The 21,951-nt window shown below is 37.6% G+C and overlaps 1 protein-coding gene across 2 annotated transcripts in view; it reads right to left on the bottom strand.

The window, feature by feature from the left end:
- SPATA7 (spermatogenesis associated 7) overlaps positions 1–21,471 on the bottom strand; it is a 32,581-nt gene extending 11,110 nt beyond the window's left edge. Inside the window, exons 1-5 of one of the 2 annotated variants that reach the window (XM_041472122.1) lie at positions 21,371–21,471; positions 12,240–12,326; positions 11,461–11,553; positions 10,510–10,557; positions 1,969–2,102 (exon numbers count right to left, since the gene is read on the bottom strand). In XM_041472122.1, coding sequence (XP_041328056.1) covers positions 1,969–2,102; positions 10,510–10,557; positions 11,461–11,553; positions 12,240–12,326; positions 21,371–21,410 — 402 coding nt within the window. In that variant the 5' untranslated portion in view covers positions 21,411–21,471. The remainder of the gene's footprint in view (positions 1–1,968; positions 2,103–10,509; positions 10,558–11,460; positions 11,554–12,239; positions 12,327–21,370) is intronic. The other variant, XM_041472123.1, reaches the window with a different exon arrangement.
- Positions 21,472–21,951: the final 480 nt, after the last annotated feature.

Here is a 21,951-nt window from a genome sequence, read left to right as displayed (position 1 = left end):
GTCTGGATAGAGCAAAACTTTCCTATAGGAAGCTGCCTTTAGAGAAAATTCATACAAATACGTGAACAAATTGGGCCTTCTATAAATATATTCAGTTTGTATCCTGGTATCACTATTTTTCAAAACTATGGTCCTGGTACACTCTTTTATTTTGTGCGTGTGTGTGTGGGAGTCAATTCTTTACTGTAGTAGTTCCTGCTTTTATCAAATACTGTGATGTTATTTATTAAGAAGGGTATTACTGACTGTGCATTAATTCAAACAACCAGCACAAGAGGTGATGGTTGCTATGAAGCCTGAAAGGAAATCTGAATATTCCTAATGAAAACAACTTTCTTTGATGCCCAGAAGGTTCTTCTGCTTTGTTTAGTCACTGACATCTTCCATTATGACAGAACTAACTTAAGCACAATACATGTTCAGACTGCTGGTATCATAAGAGTGTAAAAAATCTTTAAATATAAAGCATTTCAGTAGGCATTTCATGCAGCCACATGTGTGTTGCATACAAAATTAATAAGAGACTAGAACCAGTTAATGGTGTTTCCCAATCTATATTTCATATGCACAAGCAGATGGTCACAACTTTCATTCTTCAGAAAAAAAAAAAGAATCTCAAAAAACAGGCTGAAAGGGATCTTGAAAGGTTAAGGCAATAGCACATTTCAAAGGGTTAAAAGAGAAAATTTAACCTCCTATGAAGCAGCCTTCCTTCAACTGACTTTTGGGATGGATTAATTTATTTTAAAAAATTCATTAGCAGCCAGAAATGCCTGTTAATAGGATTACTTGAACACGAGATATAAAATACCAAGTCTTGTTCAAATCAGAGCTTTTACTCATGGCCAGCTCAATTCAGGCAGAATTTTAGAAAATCTTATTTTGAAAAACAAAGGAAAAAAGCTGCACTTTGTTATAGTGCATCCTTTCATTTTAAAGCTGGTAATTCATGTAGTAATTAGAGACACATGTTACTTGGTTTAGCAATGAAACAATTTAAGTAACTTTGCCTGCCCCAAGTTTGAAAAAAATAACATGGAAGGACAAAAATGGTATTAATAAAAAATAAAATTTAGATTTTAAATATCACATTTCCTCCCTTTTCTTATTCATGCCTATGCTTTCATCCATAACTAGGAGCCATGTATTGAATTTCAAAGCATTATTTCTCTGCACTGCAATAAGGTCACACTCAGGCTGCCTGCTACAAAAATCAGTCACACAGAAAGAAACTGACGGTGTTTGCTGTACTACTTGGAAATGTCCTCTAGCTTTACAGATATTTAAACAATGTGTGAAGCTTATGCTGTTAGAATCACAGAGTTAAATCATTACTCTGTTTTAAGCTGCAATTATTCATTTACAGTGATGAACAAGAATGTAATTTATTTGGCTATTTATGTATTTGTTTTTTAGTTAGAAATACACACCACATATCCTGATGAAATGCCAACCAAACTAAGTGAGCCTATGCATATAAGCAGAATATATATGTACAGAATGGTATATTTTAGTCCAAGCATTATTTCTGCTTTCAAGAAATGCAACTGAATGATTTAGTATACTGTTAGATAAAAATGTATTATCAACTAGGACTCTTTATTATGAAAAAAAATGGAAGATTCCTGGTTCTTCTGCTTGGAAGGGTAGAGGTAACAGAGCTCTGCTTTAGGAAACGGTACAAAGCTCTGGAGTGACAGAGGACAGGAATTTCAGCTGAGGTGAAAGCAAGAGAATTTAAGGGTAATTAGAGCTTATATTTACTGCAAGCACTCTTCATCCAGATACCTGACATCTTTGTCAGAAGGTCAAGATATGCATTCAGTGTTGGGCACGTGCCAGGAAGACCTTTGTCAGCTTTCTGCTGCTTGAAAGATGCCAGCCCTCACTGCTACACCGCACTAATCAGCTGTTACTATGGGAGGGGAGTATATGACAGTATATACTAAACAGAATTAAAATACATACCTTTCTAAAAGAGGATGGCAGCAGCCTTCCACTGTCTCTTGGACAGGATGGAGAGACAGTTTCACACAAACTTATCTTCTGTCCACATCTGGCTATCTTCTTTTTCAGTTTCTCTCTTCTTTGCTGGTCAGCAACTTAGGGAAGAGACAAAGTTGGTCAGATCCAAACTGAAATATTCTTTGTTTTCCTAAGTGATTTGGAAACCACTACATTGTAGTGGTTTCCAATTGCTCAGTGAAGTCAGACTATTGAGATACATTCCACTTCCAACACACAGCAGTTATAAAATTTATGTCTACTCTTAGAAAAAAAAATTAATAGAGTATACGTGTAGCTGAAGCTGTGCCTTAACTTTCCTGAAATTTTCTTACCTCACAACAAACACCAGCATACAGGACTTCCAAGACCAGTATTGCTACCAGAGCATTTTGCTCAAAAAGTTACAAACTTTCTATCAGTTTTTTTACAGCTAGAACTCAGTTTTTTTACAGCTAGACTGTACTCTCAACCAGTATTTCACAAAAACGCCTGTGTTTATGGTTAGCAAATCTGACATGTAAAAAAAATCCACACTTACAACATGGAATTTCCTAAATACAAATTCCAGGGCAGAACAAGCAAATTTTTGTCAAGAACACAAAAAAATAAAGGCTAGCTCTGAGAGGGCTACTGTCAGATCAGAGCGGGGCATTTTTATCAGTCCACACTGGTCTGCAGTCCAAGACCTCACCTGCAGTGCAAAAAGTTGAATCGGGTATCTATGTCATCACATGAAGTCACCCAAAAGATGGGTAAATTTTCTGTGTACAAGTTTGCATCAGTCATTTAAATCTAACACAATACAGTCCGAAGTTTAATGCAGATTGTGAGCAGCCAGGTTTCACACAAAATCATTTAGGTTAGAGAAAACCTCCAAGAGCAAGTCCAACCTTTGACCAATCACCACCTCATCAAGTGAATCACAGCACCAAGTGCCACATCGAGTTGTTTCTTAAACACTTCCAGAGGTGGTGACTCCACCCCCTTCCTGGGCAGCCATTCCTATGCTTGACAACCCTTTCCACGTAGAAATTCTTCCTCATGTCCAACCTAAATCTCCCCTGTCATGGCTTAAGACTGTGTCCTCTTGTCCTGTCGCTGGTTGCCTGGCAGCAGAGGCTGACCATCATCTGGCTACAACCTCCTTTCAGGCAGTTGTAGAGAGTGACAAGGTTTCTCCTGAGCCTCCTTTTCTCCAGGCTAAGCACCCCCAGCTCTCTCACACACTCCTCACAGGACTTGTGCTCCAGACCCCTCACCAGCCTTGTTGCCTTTGTCTGGATACACTCCAGCACCTCGATGTCTTCCTTGAAGTGAGGGGCCCAGAACTGGACAAAACACTCAAAATTTACAAAGTTGAAAAATCAAAATGCGGCTGATGAAAAGGTTAGTAATTTCATTCCCAACCAGGGAAAAAATAAGCAAACACACTTTTGAAGTCTGTATACCAAATGAAAATTTTCTCATTCATTTAATACATATCCAAGTATGCGAATCATTTGCTTGATAGAGACACACAAAGGCATTTGAGGATTTCTTCTCTGGTTTCATAATATATTTATATCATACTCTGGGAGACCCCAGTTTGCACATGCACTACTATATTTAATGCATGGAAATGTAAAAAACTTCAGGGATTGGTGTGGTATACTCTTCTACACAGCTGAGACCTATAGCAATCTGAGGATGTTTAATCATCCTTTAAAATGCATTCATCTGTGTACCCTACATACATATTAATCTCCAGGAAATACTTATGTAAGTGTATTCATTGGATTTAAACACTTTAGTCCCCTTTCAAGATGGAATTTAATCTTTTACATGTGAAATCTTTGCTCTTATTGCTCAGGAAAATCCCTCTTTCTCTTTCTTTTAATTCTTACAATTGATATGTAAAATATAGAGTAATTTATTTTATGGCTGCTGATTTATCCATCATACGCTATTAGAGTACTTCCAATATGAGATGAGAAAAAATTAGCTGAAGTTAACAACTGCTACATTATGCAACTCTGAATTAAAAATATACATTTTAACAGAATGATAAAATATACCATACCATTAAATAATTAAAATGGAATGTTTTTATACTGAGTTACTGTGTCTGTTCTAAATCACTATTATTTCTAATTGTGTTTGTCTTAACAGTTACAGAGAAGCACTCAAAAATTAGTTACAGGTTAGACATTTCATATGTTTGAGATAAATAATTACTTATTCTGGGCCAATACAGCATGTCTGTGTGTGCACATCCATGGAGGCCATAAAAACTCACATCTTGCCTACTGCTCAGGAAAAATGCTGATGGCTAATTGAACAAATATCTAGAGAAACAATGGGTGAATGAGAGCCCTACAAAGCAAAAATGCAATACATACAGAAGTATGGGTAAGGACGAGTAGGTGTCTGAATCAGCAAGTTCCTTACACTCAGGTGCTTAGGTGAGAAGTGGGTTTGCCTAAGACAATAAAAGCTTTAACATTTTACTGCATGTTCCACGTGCACAGTATGGCTTAACAGGAGTGTCTGGGCAAAGTGCAGAGCAGTGTGAATATTACTGCAAAACAGAATTCCCATGTTGTCCTTATTCTGCTCTTTATAAAGGAGAAACTCTGAAATTTGACATACATGCATGCCTTTACAACTGGCATTCAAAGCTGTTAAAAAACCTCTTCCAGGACTGGTGCTGTGACTTTTCACCCAAAGCATGGCTTATGCCCAAAAATAAAGAACAGTAAGGATTCCAGCTAAGGCTATCTCAGGATAGCAGAATGACCCACTGGGAGTACCATCACCTGCATGGGAAATGTGGAGTCCTTGTCTCACACCAGTCATACAGTGAGCTTAGCTCAGCTAATCCATTAAGTGTGCTCCAAAAGCCATAAAGTCACTCATGTGTACTGAAAGGCAGCACAGACATGCAAAACAGAATGTCAGAAAACTCCAGTAATACAAAAATTTTATTGCCAAATCAGGAATTTTCAGGCTAGATCTGTGGTAAAAGCTAGGAATTTTGAAACCAGCAAAGTAAGAGATAGAAAAATCCTTCTAAAAAGAGTTAATGTAGATGTTAACAGCTGGAGGCAAGTTAGAATAGCTCTGAGGCAGTCAGCAAGTAACACACATAAATGCAGAAACAGGCATGCTGCCCTACCTCTCCTTACTTCACGTCCTCTACCCATGCAAGGACTGGAGAATCCAGTCTCACGCTTTGACTTCAGCCAGACAGAAAACTTGCCTGGAACTCTGAGGCAGTAATTTCACTACTACAACTGAGAGGAGCTGAAGATACTTAAGGCTGTCATACACAACTACTTGTGTTGCAGTGTGAATATATTAAACACAGAAAGAAAGAGACCAGCATCAAGAGACATCCAATTTCAGAAGAGAGATTTAGTTTTTAATTTAAAACATTGCTCATTGTTTAAGGTATCTTCTGCTTCAAATCTATTACAGATATAAAGCTTCTTTAGCTTTCAGTGAGGTCCATAAACTAAATCTGAAAGAAGTGCCCTTGGCTTACTGTCATCGACTAGTGGGGAGTAAACATAAACTGCATTCGTTAACAGATACTTAAAACAGTTTCACTGCAAGTAGCTTTTATTTGAACATTGGCTCCAGGAACATGTCACATATGCAGAGTTAAATATGGGAAAAGTACATAATAGTAAATATCTTGTGACAAATAAATGTAGAAAAAAAGAACGCCACTGGGTTACTTTTCATCTTTTTAAAAGGGGAAAACAAAATGTGTAGCAATAAAATAATACAGTTTATAAATCCAAATAATGAGTCCCTTTAAAAGTCTTATTAGAGCTTTAGAGATTATTGCATTAATTACTGTACTCAAAACCCCACAGATTCATAGTATAGTAAGAGAAAAAGTATTAGAATATAAACGATTTAGTGATTCTGTAGATCAGATAAATTCAGTCTGTGAACATAGATGCCATACCTTATTGCATCCACTCCATGAATCCATTCTCTTAATTTTGTTGTCAGTGAAAGGAAGCATAAGAAAGACTGAATTTCAGATGTTAAACTGTAGCACCCTCATAAAGAGATACCTGTAAGACACTGGTCAATCTTTCACTTTAGCCTACTCTTCCCAGAGTACACCACACTTCAAAGCAGAGATCACATCACTTTATCTCCCTTTTAGAATAGGCTTCCTTTTTAGAATAGGCTCCCTTTTAGAATAGCCTTCCTCTACAGGCTTATTTTTGCTGTGAGGCTAGACTGCAGCAGCATTTCAAGACATGCTTAAAGTTAAAAAACAAATGTCATAAATCTGGAAGAAACTAACTAACCATATATATCACAGTCCTAGTCAGTTTAAAAGCGCTGCACTTAGAAGGACAGTATGATCTGGAATGCCAGCGGTTGTCCTTTGCTCTGAATTTCCAATTGCTAAATTTATCACATCACATCACAAAACAGCTTGCAGTTAAAGTTATTTAATTTTTGATGTAAATAGTTGATGGCAACAATGAAATACAAAGTTAGATTTAAATTGAGTTCAGCTTACAGAACAATATATCACAAAGGAATTATCCAACACAGAATTTCTCTACTGTGTTTTTATATAAGCTATTTTTGCAATAACACACTTGGAGTTATTGTTTCCCTTTTGAATTCTTTTTTAGATAAATCATACAAACATCATCTTGGCTGAGCTTGAAGTGCCTAGTGACAATAACTAAACTGTCCATTGTATCAGTTGGTGATATTATTTCTGTAAGCAAGCCCTTCCTTATCTAAGTATTTTTATTATCAGTTTCCTAGCTCTACATGAATTTCCAGTACACCATGATTTAAGCACGTGGGGTGAGATCACATCAAATGAAAACTGAATTTTGCCATTAGCTATGAAGTTTAGATTCCTTATAAGTCTAAATCTAAATTCCTTAACAAAGAAATTTTAATTTTCATAACTCTAAGAGATGATTTTGCAGTCCTTTACATCCAATATCAGTAGCACTGTTTCATCAAACAAGGGAGGAATCACCATAAAAAAGAGTGACAAAGTATTTATTATGGGCTTGATAGGAAAGCCTTGCTTGTATCAAATACAAAGTAACAGCTATAAGAGCCTATGTACTTCAGAAATCTGATACTACTTGGCAAAGCTACTAATGGTGAAATCTGGTCATTGCTAAGACTGGGAAATAAAGCCTAACAGTGAGACATGAACCCTTCAAGGGCATTTCAGAAGAGGCTAGAAGCACTGGATTATCTCAAATCCATCCACCTCTGATGCTCCTCTGGGCTCCTCATCCAGCAGACATCTCCTACATACTTCTGTCAGCCTTAAGAAGAACACAGCAGCCTGCCAACAGTGACTGCACACAACCTGTGGGACGCTGCACCAGCCCTGAAGGAAACATCTAAGCCTGCCCAGGTAAACCTCCATTTGTGCACCCTAGAGAGAGGTCCACCGGGCTTCTAGTGGCCCTTGACAGCAATTTTGTTTTTAAGGCACCACTGGGGCAGTCCTCAAGGACAATTTAGACACACTGTACTGAGATAACACTGAAAATAAGTGGAATGTATAATCTTATTCTTGTTCTCTGGCATGCTATGGCTATTTTGTAATCCTGAGTAATGATGGACAATTGTAAAAAACAACAGTCCTCCCCACCAGCAGACAGATGGTAAAGCTGGGTAAATTAGATTAAAGATCAGGAACACATTTTCAGTAATAATGATGAATAAGTACTGAAACATCTACAAAAGGAAGTTATGTTTTCTCTATTTCTTGACCTTTACAAGTCAAGACTGCAGGCTTTTCTTGTTTATGTGCTTTATTTATCACATTCAATATGGCTGTTAAGTTCCATATTAGAACAACTGGATGGAACTTTTGGTTTGCTTAACTCATTTAGTCAGTCTACACGACCTAAAGCCCTTCTCACAACTAGAAGTTGTGAAAAATGTGTTTTTGATATACATATCTAAAATTAATTACCTCATAAAAACCCCAACACCTTTTATTATAGAAGCAACTTTACAGTAAATAACTTCTGGGGGAAAAAATAAAAAATCACTACAGTCAAAAGTACAGATTCATAAAGATTTTTTTCTATAAGTTTTCCTGCTCACCAAATTTCAGACTTGATAAATATATTAGAGCACCTTTCAAAGACATAATACAGGCATTAGAATTACCTGAGTGTTTGAATTGAAAGAGCTTTTTTTAGTTGCTTATAATTTTCATTTTCAGAAATACATACTTAAGGACAAGATTTAACAGAAAAAAAAAAGATAGGGTGATTTTGTGAAAGCATCCTGTAAAATGGCAGTAACAACAAAACAGGTAAAACAGTTTCTCATAGATCTCTGCTTTTTCATAATGTAAAGTGTAAACAGATATATGTGTTCATGGGAAAAATTAAGATTTAAATACAGAATTATATAACAATATGTATTTCTTGATATTTTTGCTACAACTTAACCCATTTAAAGGGCAGAAAACCAACATTACTATCAGTCTGAATTGCTGCCTCTCCGTCTCTCACTGCCCTCCCTCCAAGAATCCAAGTTCCACCAGGCTAGAATAGATCTATGGTGGATAATTTCTCAGAATATTTGTTTTCCTTCTTCTTGTCCCCCTGCCCCGGTATCAAAGAGACCTGAATTCCTAAGCACACTAATCACTGAGTTCAAGCTGTACTATCAATATGCCTTGTGGAAAAACCTCTAAACATATGGGTTCAAAAGTTAGTACTGTTAGAAACCAGGCATGTGTAGCAGCAGCTGTCTTACTTGGCATAGCCTTTGTCAAGTTTTCTGGCACAAGTTTCACAACCACAGGCTTCTAATGGCCACTGGTATCAATCAACATGCTTGGACTAATTCTGAACATAGAAGTTTCACATTTCAAGAAGTTTCACATTCTAACAACTATTTTAAGTCAGTAAGCCTGATCTAATACACAGGAACATGCTCACTGCTAGCCCAGGGGCATGGCACCTTGCCTGCTTTGCTGCCAGCTAAGATACCAGGAAAAGAACAGTGGAAACTAAATCCACTTTAAGGACAGAACACATTCAGTTGGCCAGGGAGAATGCCAACTACAGTATCATGTTTAATTCCTAAACACTAATGACTGATTCATGGCAACAACCCCAAAGGGAAATACTCACCTGCTATTCTAGCAGTAGATGAAGCACATTTTCAGGAGGTATTTTTTAACACTATCTGCAGGAATTCTGTTTTGTAACTCTATGCTATTAATAAATCTTATAATTTTAAACTAAATTTACCCCTTTGCCCAAATCTTGAAATAGAGGGGGAACAGAAAGTTTATTTGGAATGCAATAACTACACAAAGAACACAAAAAGAAAAAAGCAATAATAGTAATACTATGCTTCAGTTGAAACAATGACATGCTACTGAGAGAACTACTCACAGTGAACTACTATGAGAATAAAGGTGCAAACCCCTCATCCTCAGTGACACTAGAGATACTGCTGATATTCAACTACATTGAAGCTAAAATTGTGCCAGGATAAATCACGTGTCTCATCCTGAGCAAGAAAGAAGAAATTATTTTGAAAGTATTCTAAAACCCCTTTTCCATTGCTTTTCTTTCTCAGCATATTTGCAACATTCTTACTGTCTGAGCTATCGGCTGTCATATCCATGTTATGTTTCACAAAATAACAGAGAAAGAAAAATGATTCTCCAGTGGTTTACCAGAGACTCTACAAATGATACCTTGCACTGAGCTCAACACCAGAACATGTCACACTTGGTTGCAAGGTCATTACAGTACAGAAATCTGTATTTCTTGATGAACAATGCATAGAACAGCAGGGAAAAAATGCAGTCACTCTAATTCTAGATATGAAATAAAATTGAAATAATTTTAAAATTCATTATAAAAACCTTGAATTTCTAAGAACAGTGCAGAAACTGAACAAGATATGCCTGGGTAATCTTAACTTTATATACCGAGAAGTCAGTGAGACCAAAAATGATGAATTTGAAAGTAGATGTTTCCCATGGAATTACCTCTTTGATAACTGCAAAACTTTCAGCCTAAATGACAGAGTTTCTTATCTGTTTGTAAAGGAATCTCAGCCAGATGGAACAGTATATAAAGTAATGCAGGTCAGAAAAAAAATATCAGTTACATGTACACATTGAGCAGTGAGAGAAATCCTCAAAGGCTTTTGTTAAGAAAGGTTCAGCATTTTGTCTATGCATTTATAGCATATACTTAAGATTATCCTATCTCTTGCAGTCGAGACACTTCTGCCATTGACAAATGAACTGTCCTGATAAGCACAACTAATTCCTGACAGCCCAGATCCATCTCTCCAGCATTCCATTTGATGCAGATTCAATGTATCTACAAGTAGCTGAAGAAGGATGTGAAAGCTGAATAAAGAAGCAGACACATGAATGCTCAGTTAAGGGTTATATGCTATTGTTACTCTTTTGCTCAGTAAGTTTTACAGAAGCATTTGCAGAATCAACATATAACAAACACTTACGTTTGATGCTGGCCAACCTACTTTTGGGCAATGAACAGTCTACAGCTGCTGAAAATAGGAAAAACACCAAATGTGAGTAATTCAATATTTACTTAGTATACGTGATAGCTAGAAAAATGTACTAATACACCAACACAAAACAAAGACTAATTTAATTCTTTATTTTAAAACATGCTGTTACTGTGTACCTAAAGTATTAGGTTGTCATTAATATGGTCACAGGATAAAGCTCTCTGGGTAAAACACATATTTAAAGGAAGAATCATTACTTAAATGAAGACTCCTTTCAAAAGGTTTCTGTACATTTTGTTCTGATAGCATTTACTTGCATACCTGAGGATACTGAGCATGTCACAAGACATAACATTGTGAGCATTGTATTTGTGAGTAGGGACTCTGTCAGTAACATGATTTTCTCATTTGCAATTACACCGGGCAATTTTCACAGTCCTTAGAATTCGCTGTTACTATTCATTACAAGATGAACAAAAGATTATTAAGTTTTTGAAATAACAATAATAAAAGACATTGTGATCTGAGTTTAAGTAGAAATGTTCTGCCTTCATTCCTAAAATAATTTCTGTATGTCTGCTGTTACAACTATCATTATGACTTTCAGTTCAGCCTATTATTTCATAATTCATTATTTCGTCAAAAGCAGAATGAAGGCAATACAGCACAAAGTGCTCTAAAATTAAGGCAGGATCTTTGGTAACATTTAAGGAAAATGTTTTCATACAAAATGTCCCATCTCAATAATACAAAAGTATTATTAAGTAGCAGCCACATCTTCTTGCTGACATGTGTTAAGAAAAAGGTGACACATGGTAAGAAAAAGGAAGAATAGTAAACTTCCTACAATTCCGTTCATTCCTTCTTGTTATGAGCCTATTCTGAGAGACTGAGCTAAATTTAGGGGGAGACTGTTCATTCATACATGCACACTTTTACCTTTGGCTGAAAGAATTCTGTTATAATGAACCACCATGTGATCTCTGATCAGATATTGGCTAGCTAGATTTCGAGCGGAGCCAAGGCAGAAAACTGCAAGATTAAAATACATTTGAACATTAGAAAGGCAAGTAAAAGAATACGACAATTTTAAACAGTTATTAACTGCAATTCAAAGTCACAAACTTTAAGACACTGTTTAACTTCTTTGCTCAAAGGCAGTATTTTTTTTACCAGTCACTATCACGTGAAATTATCCTGTCTCCTTTTTCTATCCCAAATGAGCCATTAATTCAATAAATAGCTGCAAAAGCAGCTGAAATTGTACTATGAAAATGTTAACATGGAAACTTCCTGTTCTTCACTCTATGTTCTTTCAAAAAAAAAAGGTATCTGAGGTGTCAGTATGGCACAGAATCACACACCAGCCTATGCAAACTACTAGCTTGAAAGGAACATGTTTAACCTCAGGGGTTCTTTAATGTGGTAAACATATATATATATATATATATATATATAGATGTGTATTACAGCTAACAGAGATAGGACATGTTTATATATTTGTTCATCTTGCTACCAATTTGTAGCCAGCAGTACAGTCAAGGCAAAACTAACTCCTTGAAAGTATTTTCAGTAATGCATACTAAATACAAGTACTGTTAAACTTCTCCAAATAAGCTCGATGCAGAAGTTTTAAGAAAAATATTTTAAGCACAAAATCAATGAATTCACATAAAAGGAACCAAGGTGACCTTCTGATGAAAGTACATGTTACTTACCATTACTTTTATTACTTAAGTGTCCTTTAAGTGGACTTGCTGGACCACATCTGGGAATGACAACAGCTGAGCATTCATTCATTTTAGCTAAATGTGAAACAAAAACCAAAGTTAGAGAAAAATCCCCACACATATTTTTATAGACAAGATAAAGCCTTTCTCCAAAGAATGCAAGAATAGTTGTAACTGATCTTCTTCAAAATCGTCTTCAATCATTTTAAAATCACTGAACTACAAGTGTAGTTAAATAATTTAATCTAAACACCACGATACAATGATAGTGCTCTCAGTGGTTCAGGGAGCTAACAGCAGAACGGACCATCAGAACACTTTAGTCTGAACTTAACACTGGTCATTAAACTGTACAGAGATACAGTCACAATTCTGTTTCTATGCTAACCTCCAATTTGTTTCAAAGTTCATGGCACTTTGATAGACTGGGAACTCCATAGACAACTGGAGATGCCAACAAAACTTAAACAACCAGTTGTTCTGAAAAATCAGAGAACGTGGATTAAAAGATCTGTATCCCCTCTTTGAAAACCACTGGCTGTCATGCAACCTAAGATTTAAAAATTGGCACAGGAGCTAATTAAGAATCTGCAACACTTTTAAAACAAATTTGGACAGGAGATACACTAGGACTACAAATACTAGTGTATACAGAGCACTGCTTTAAGGCATCCAAGGTATATAAAATGTAAACCAAAACTAACAGGATTTTTTTAACAAGGTAAGTATACCAACCACACTTACTTAACATTAATTCTAAAACTGTACAGACAAGTTCTACAATTTAATAGCATTAACTATCAAGGTCCACGTGGTCTTCCCAACCCCACTGTACTTCTCAGCTGTCAGTTCAAGAGTCTGCAATCACCATGCAGGTGAAGTGGGTAACTTGACTGCTCTACTGCTCCTGTTGACCTCTGGCTTTCCCCCTTTCAGTCCACGAAGAAACACACTGGACCTAGCCAGTATGAGTGGGAATCTCCTCCCAGTGACCTCAGCCAGGGTGATAAAGGCAGACACCATTACAGACTGACCAGGGGTGCAGGGAGCCATGGGGACAGCCATGCCACACATGGTAACAGCTCCTAATCCCACCTCTCAAAGCTTACCCAGCACCTGGCTGTCCAGGGCTTCTTTTTTATTTCCCAGTGTTATATAACGACTGTTAAAGTACTATTGCAATTACATATATAACTACTATAGTATACAACTCTGTTTTTAAGTTCAACAGCATGTTGCACAAGATGGTTAACATGGCGTCTTAAATATTAATTAGCAGAGATTGCAGTAAAACAAACCATTCATTTAACAATGTTTTAACATTATTTACCCAAGGCTTTATAAAAAAGCCATACTGTACTAAATTTTGACTAAGACTAGTATAGGACGCCATAAAAATATCTTAAGAAAAAAAAAGAAAATTAAAATAATTTTCCCCTGTTGTGAAATAACACTAAATCTGGATCAACAGATTCAACCTTTTTTCCAAAGCACAGAAAATACCAGGGCAATCCTGAATTATTTTCATACTTTGAAAAGCCAGCCTTTGTACAGTACAGGCTTCTGTGGATTTACAATATTAGGATTTACAATATATTGCAATAACAGCGCTCTCACTCCTTTTGCTGTGAAGTTGCCAGATCAGCAGTTGAAAAAGGACAAAGAATAAAAAAGAAGAAAATGCTATTGGAGATTGTTTTCAACACTGTCCTGCAATTGTTTTAACTTTATATTGTTATCTTTAAAGCCAAAGGACAACACTCCTGCTTATCTGTATCAATTTCAAATGGCTCATTCCCCTCATGGTACAACTCTTCCTTATCTCCTGTTTGTGATTTAAACATACATAGGGACAAACAATAAATTATTTTTCAAATATTAAAATTCCAAACATACAGCAAGAGTTTATTAGATTTATTAGATTCAGAATGTTTCCATAATGACTGCAAACCTTTTCCAATAAAGCATTTCTTTCCTGTTAAAATATTTTATTTCTCTACCATACACTACTATATACAAGTGGTATTCACAGTCTAGCTGGATCCACCCTGAAACCCATGACTTCCAGAATTTACAACATGCAGGTGTTGGAAGAATGCAAGTCTTCGGGAGGACTTGAATGTTAGATTAAAAATTTGAGTTGATAGAATTTTCTCTAGCGATAAAAACCTGCATGCATATAGACATGCAATCCAGATTACAGCAGACAACTGAGAAAAATAAGTGTTTCATTCACAATTGCTCAAATAACCTGAATATTCTACTGTTTTCTGTGCTTCAGAGCTAGGCTATAATTGCAGAGGGAAGCATCTGTGGTATTGTTAGGTAAATGCTTACAGTACCACCTCTAACTCACCCTTATGTGACAGAATCCTAGAAGGGCAAGCATGATCACTTTAAAAAAACAGACATTGCTCTCTCTACAACTGATTCTCTTCAAGTAAGCTAAATGACTTTGTCCCGCGTTAAACAGCACCAGGGACACTCAGAAACCTGTTGCCTTTACTGTCTTGAGCTGCAGACACAACTGTTCAGCACCGCAGGAAGACTGGACTTCACAATGTTCACTTGCTTTGCATCACCAGCAGATGGCACAGTGGAAATTCCACTGGAAAAACTGTCTACTGGTTGGTTTAGTCCGTTACAATTAATTTGTACCCGGGGAAGAAGCAGGGTGGAAAAAAATCAGTATTTCACAGACATCAGTATTCCACAGGCAAAAAAAGCTGTCAAAAAATGTCAGTCGGAAGAAATAAAAAATATTCCTGTTCCCTCTATTTTGACTATGGGCATACCGATGACACAGAATCACTCCAATCATGAAGAAGCCTGTTGCTAACATGAGAGAAGAAACTGGAGAATTTGGAATGTGCAGGTTCTTTCAACCTTACTGAAGGTAGAAAGTGCTAATGGTCAAAAGTTTCACAAATATCATTTCAGGCTGTCTTTTGACTTGAATGGGTATTTATTTGGATTCCAGCTGTGTTTTCAGTTATTTGCACAACAGCAGAAACAAACTGAAGGCTTAGATATGTGAAGAGAATTTTAAAGAAAGTGGGATTTTCAATAAATTACAGCTAAGCAAATATAAACCAAACAATGGGAGGATAACTATGAAAATATCTTTGATATATGACAGATTTAACAATTTGATCTAAATGTAAATTTCCTTATAGACATAAGTGGACTGTCCACACTGAATACAAAATCAGGATTTTCATACTGAGTGTTCTCCTAAAGTACAGACAGGAAACAAATTAAATACTTCTAAAAATTTGTTAGATCTTTTAGTTCCTTCTATGACACTAAGCAATAATGAAGATAAAACAAAAAAGCTTTCTCCAAAATTTTTTCCAGCTGCTATCTAACATAAGTCATAACTATAGTATTCCAAAGAGAACTGGAAGAGAATTTGTTTAAATTATATTTTTATTTTAATTTAAAATGCATCCTGTCTTAATTTCTGATTTTACAGTATTAAAAGCTATATAAATTGGTTGTTTACTTTGTTTCCTGATTGTTAGTGGATATGCAGAATTTATACAAATGATTTTTCTACAAAGCCATTTCAGATTTGGAATGTGAATATGTACTGGAAAGAAGCCCAGTCTTTCATTAACATGCTCTCCCAGAAAAGATTTTAAACGTAAGTATTAGACTTACTATTTTTATAACAAGCATGTACTTCAGTCATAGCACATCAAAAATAGATAAATAAATAAATCTATCACGCTACCTTTACCCATCAAGACTTGCTACTTAAAAGATAATCCATAAAAATGATCTTTTTATTATCTTTTATCTCTGTAAAAATACAGAGACCTTAGGTGGGATACTGGATATAGGCATCTAAATCTAGCACTACAAGACATAAAACCTTAACTGTGTAGAGACCTGTGAACACTGTAATTTCCAAAAGGCAGCCCCCAGACCTTAGCCTGGGTTCAAACAACCCTCAGCCCCAGGTGGATTTAGACTTCAGGTCTCCCCCGCTGTTCCAGAATATGCTTATCACTGTCAATATTGACCCGCTGTTCCAGCAGTTTGGTTTTGGTGGTTTTGGTGGCTCCAGGGGCCTATAGTGCCTAGCTCTATAGTGGCCTCCTCTCAGCTGGCAATGCAAAAACACCTCTGCCTCTAACAGACTAGAATTGCATCACTTGGATGAGATTTGCGCATTTGATCCCTCTGAGCCTGATAAGGACCCAAGCTGACAAATGCTTTGCAAAGACTCTGGCCACTGCAGTTATTTATAAAGGTTTGCTATTCTTGCTTCTTTTACTGCCAACTCTTTTTCTTCCTTTTTTTCTTCCCTAATATCTCAATGCTCTAAACCAGAAATAGAGAGACACCTTTGCACAAGTGGATAATTCAGGCAACAACATGCAGGTTTGTACTGTAAATTTCAGACATGTCAAGGATGTCTACCACTACCACCCTTATTCTACCAGCCAGTTTTAAGACCTCTTCATTGGGCTTCTGCTATGAATTAACTCTTCTAACTCCATACAACTAACAGTACACAACAACACTAATGCTGTACACATGCTGAGGAAAGAAAAAAACTGATTTAAATAATCTCTGTAAAATCCAAAATGACTTCAAGCAGTGATGGAAACTCCTTTAAGCATCTCATCTAATATGTCTGACAAGGAAATACTTGAAGGAACTGAATTATGACCTGAAATACATGTTCCTTGCCTTTTGGTACTAGGAGAATTTTCAAACCAGAGTACCCATTAATTCTTTATGCTACAGAAATTTTTGTATATATGAATACAACACAGAAATACACAAAGGAAAGATGATAGCTCAGAGTACATTAAAAGATTAACCTAGTTATGAAAATCCACATTGGATTTAAACTTTATTTAAACAAGAAACTTTTTTTTTTCTATTTTTAACTGTTTTCCCTTCATATTAGCATGACATACTTAAAAAAACCCCATATTCTATTAGTAGTACTACTAATGAGGCCAGCTCTCCTATTCAGGTAGCTTACATGTTTGTACCATTCCCCTAAACTCCTTTCAATATCCCAAATTTGCTGCCTGGTCCTTACCTGTGGCCATTCCTCCCCTCAAACACTCCCTACTTGCTCACCTGTGGCTGATGAGGTGCTATAGGAACTACAATTGGTCATCTAATTTAAGCTTCTCTGGTTGCTTATCCTTGGCTGCCTAGTTCTTACCCTCTACTTGCATAACTGGGAATGAACACAGAACACAATGAGTTTCTCTCAAAAATGAGTATTTATTTCTTGGGTTTTCTCCTACCCAGCATTACTAATGCTCCTAGTTCTTACTCACAGATGGGTGAAGCTGGCAAACAGATGCAGAACCCGATAGACAAAAAGGCCAGCAGAGAGCAGTGACCTACCCACAGACTCCTTCTCTAGGTGAAGAACACAGGGGCAAACATGACAAGTCTCCAGAACCTTTCTGCAGCACCTATGCAATCACTAGAGGCCTTCAAACATGGCTTTAGATTTAGCCACTTACTGAACGCAGATACTACTCCATTTTATTTGAAAGTTACAGAGAGGCAAAACAAGCATGACATAATCACACCTGTATTTTCTTTCCTGTTCATGCAAGTGAAACAGAACCCTTTTGGACCCCTTTCTGGTTTCACTGAAAACAAAACTGTTATCAATCCTGGGAGTATAAGGTCTCACAAGTGAAGCCATCTTTAATCACATTTAAGATTTGTTAATAAATAGCAGAATTCACCAGCAGAAAGAATAGTCATTATTATCTAAACTTCATAAAGCAAAAATCAGTGAATAGAGACACCCAGGAAGTCACACTACTCCAATTTTGAAATAAAGTCCCAAATGTTCCATCTGGATTTTGCATGGGGTCATTTGTGTCACAGGCAAAATATGACGAAAATGATACACTCCCTGACAAGCACTATACATAACCTCCTAAACCATTAATTAGATGGGTGCTATTTATACACTTAGTATGCTGGATTACACAAAAGCTCTTTACACATACTCTCAATGCCTAAGAGTTAGATCTCTCAGACCTTTAGAATTAATAATCTTACAGTATTCTGTATTAATTAAAACCATGCAACCAAAATTGTATTTCAGTTCAAGAGTCAAGCCCTCCTCTGAAAAATTTAAGGAATCTAATGAAATAATACAGTAGCCTTGAGTCATATCTGATTACATAACTCTGGAAAAATATTTGCTAAAATTTTTCTAGTTACAGGCTTCAGCACGGGAAGTTCTGGATGCAGAACTATTGCTCTATTCATACTCCAAAAGCAGAAACAAACAGCTGTGTGTGTCAGTAGCACATTTTGTGATATGAACTGCAGGCAAAAGAAAATGAATTTATGTCAGTTCACTACAACTACCTCGAAGGAGCCTGTGCTGAGGTGGGTATCAGACTCTTCTCCCAGTCACAACTTACAAGTTACTGAGCGAAGGTCTTAATTTGGTAAATGAAAGTAAATTTGATAAAAAGTTAAGAACACTGACTAACACTTCCCAATTTCAGTTAAAATTATTACGATTCAAATAAAACTTGTAGATGTCCTTCCTTCTTTGAAGACATAACTAGATAATTTTCCATCTTTCTTGTTGGTCAAAGAAAGTTTCAGTTTCTAAAAACTGGTGCTACCAAAGAAGTCATTTAGTAAATTTAATAAGCTGTTTGTTCAAGTGATAAATGAAGGAATAATTTTTAAAAAAAGTAGTTCACAAATCTCTGTGTTAACACCCTTTCAGCTCCAGTCAGTTTAATACAAGGACTTCCTACAATGGAGGAAAAATCTAAATAAGATGATGTTGTCTATAAACATGTGAAGCATTTAAATTTTGTTTTAAAATGCTGGAAGCCTGTGTAAATTGCCTAAACCTAACAGCAGCCTCCATGCAGCAGTAATGATGATTTCCCCACTCATCCCTACTTTATGTTGTAAGATAAAAGTGGCCCAAATGTAAATGTGTGTCATTGATTAACAGTAAGTGCACAGTGCTGTTAGGTATTGCTGTTTCTGAACACATACCTGAACAGCAAAGGGAATTAAGCAGCCCAATGCAAAGGACTGGTTTTAAGCAATAAAGCTGGTTTAAAATTATAGTATTCAGATTATTTGAGGTCATACTATAAATCTGCGAGTATATTAACTGGCTCCTGAAAATACAACAGTAAATAACTTCAAGGTTTATACCTGGAATTAGGGAAAAACATAGCAGATTAATTCTTTGTATTTCTAGGAGGGCAAAAAAATCTCAGCCTTATTTGAACTTTGACAAGACAAAAATCCTATATACTCCTATATATATTTTCTCTGTATTCTCACTAGGCAAAACAAGGCCTGATACAAACAAGTGCCAAATTTTGGTTCTTTCTTTAAAATGATGAGGCTACGATTGAACAAGAAACTTTTAACGTCATACAACCAGGACATGGAATAGTGTATCCCACTTTCTCTGTATTAACGTTTTAGATACAACTCTTTTGAGAGACCATAAATATGATGTGTTCTCCCCCTTTCATGAACTGCAAGCAACCCAGTGGCTGTTCTGCCAAGTTTGCTCAGGCACACAGACTTCCAGCTCAGCTCAGTGTATTAGTCTTTCTGCCTGTGCTAATCCTGGCTCTCTGTAAGGATCCTTCTTGCGTGCCTGAGAACCCCACACTGGACTGTCCAGCCACACATTTCTGCCTCCATTGTAACCTCCTATGCAGACAATGCAATGGATTCCAAATTTAACACAGTAATTCTTCCCTACTTTTGAACTTTTTTTGCTAAACAGAAGTCATTAAAGTAAAGCTTGCTGCAACCAGAATTCAATTTAGATCCTGAATCCCATTTATTCCATTTTTACGGTCAACAATCAGCATGCTTTCTGATTGTCTACAAAAGTATTTTGACAAACATAAGAATAGTCAGAAAAAGGATGTATTTGTCATAAAACTTCCTTCAAACTACATAAGAGCATAAAAATTGGGTGCACAAGATACTAGTTTTTGCTCTGAATTTCATATTCCCATATAGTATCAGAATTTATGTTCAAACTGTACTTTGATATCAGACATCTTCTGAAGTGGCATCTGTCACTGTCTCCAAAGGTTGGAACTGACAGTGAGATGCAACACAAGCCTAATGTTATCTCAAATGGCTCTGATTTTATGCAGCGATGCATGATCTTGACATTACAACGCAGCACTGAATAATTCCTACCATTGTTTTACATTATGCATCTAATCAAGTTTATATCTGAAAATATTTTAGGTATTTTCCAAGAGCCACAGTTGGCTCATGCAAGCATTTTTGCATGTTGCGCCTTTTTTTACCATGAATGACAAGTGCCCCTAGGACTATTCATAGGAACAGGGCACCAGAGCAGCCCACGGATAGTTAAATGTGGCTAAGGAATCACTTTACAAGACCCTTAAAACTTCTGAGTCTTTTATTTTTCAACTACACTTGCATTAAGATCCCACCACACCAAAACACTTTGATCTACAGCTAAACGCCGTGGGATGTTGTACACACAGGGTACAATCCATTATAACCCATGAATAACAGCTTTGGAGAAGACGAAAGCTGACTAAGAAAAGAAGCGGGCACAGAAATCGCAAACGCGGCCGATCCCGGCAGCCTGAAGCGCTGCCCACAGCAGCGCTCGATGCCGGTACAATAAGGAGGCACCGTGCGGTGACGGCTGTAGGACGCACAATTCCAGGCCCCGTCTCCCGGGCTGCGCGTGTTCCCTCCCCGAGCCGCGGCCCTTGGCTCTTCCACCGCCGTTCCACCGCCCCGCCGGCTCCCCGCGCGGCACGGACGGGCCGGCACGGCTCGCGGCGGCCGCGTGAACAGGAGCGAGCCGCGACCCCCCCGAGCCCCGGCGGCTCGGGCGGCCCCCCTGCCCCGCAGGCTCCGTGCCGGCTCCGTGCCCGCCCACACACGCCAGCGGGGAAGGCGGAGGCGCCGCCTGCCCCCAGCCCCGGTCGAAAAGTGCCGCGCCCCGCACCCCCCCCGGCCGGCAGGGACGGGGGTGGCCGGAAGGCAACGCGTCCCCCGGGCTGCAGCCGCCGCCCTGCCGCGGCCAGCGCTCCCCGCTCCTCCCGCAGCCGCCAGCGAGCCCCCCGCACCTTGGCTCCGCCTGCCGCCGCGCTGCATCCTCAGCCCCATGCTCCCGGCCGGGCCCGAAGGGGCGGCGCCGGCCGGGCTCGGCGGCTGCGGCGGTTCGTCCCGCGCCATGTTTTATATGATTTGCTACACTTCCTGACATGCTAGAAAAATTCATTTGAATGTAGCTCAAAATCATAGTAAAATCAAGGGAATGTTGCTTGAAAACAACTTTTCTTCCTTATTTCTGCCTCAGTCAATGCTCCTGCTTGTTTGCACAAACACATGCTGGATGAAATCAGTAGTTTATCTGCCCCGGTACTTTTGTAGACTCTACCAAATACTTCAAAAAGATCTTCAGTAGTAGAACTCTTCACTCTTTTGACTATTGAATGTTGTGATGTCCCTTTTAATTATATATATACCAATTATGAAGTGCTTCTTACTAGCCTGAGTTTCTGTAATTCATATTGTAGTTATAATTGCGGCTGTTTTCTCTAAAATCATCCTTAAATGTAGTTGGTGTCAAATTTGTCAGGGGAGAAGTCAGATAAGTGAATATATACCTTGGAAACTCATTGTCCTCCATCTTCTGGTGGCCCTC

Source organism: Pyrgilauda ruficollis, unplaced genomic scaffold (assembly GCF_017590135.1).
Source record: "Pyrgilauda ruficollis isolate IOZ18807 unplaced genomic scaffold, ASM1759013v1 scaffold28, whole genome shotgun sequence".
Lineage (NCBI taxonomy): Eukaryota > Metazoa > Chordata > Aves > Passeriformes > Passeridae > Pyrgilauda > Pyrgilauda ruficollis.
This window is presented reverse-complemented; position numbering and strand designations above follow the sequence as displayed.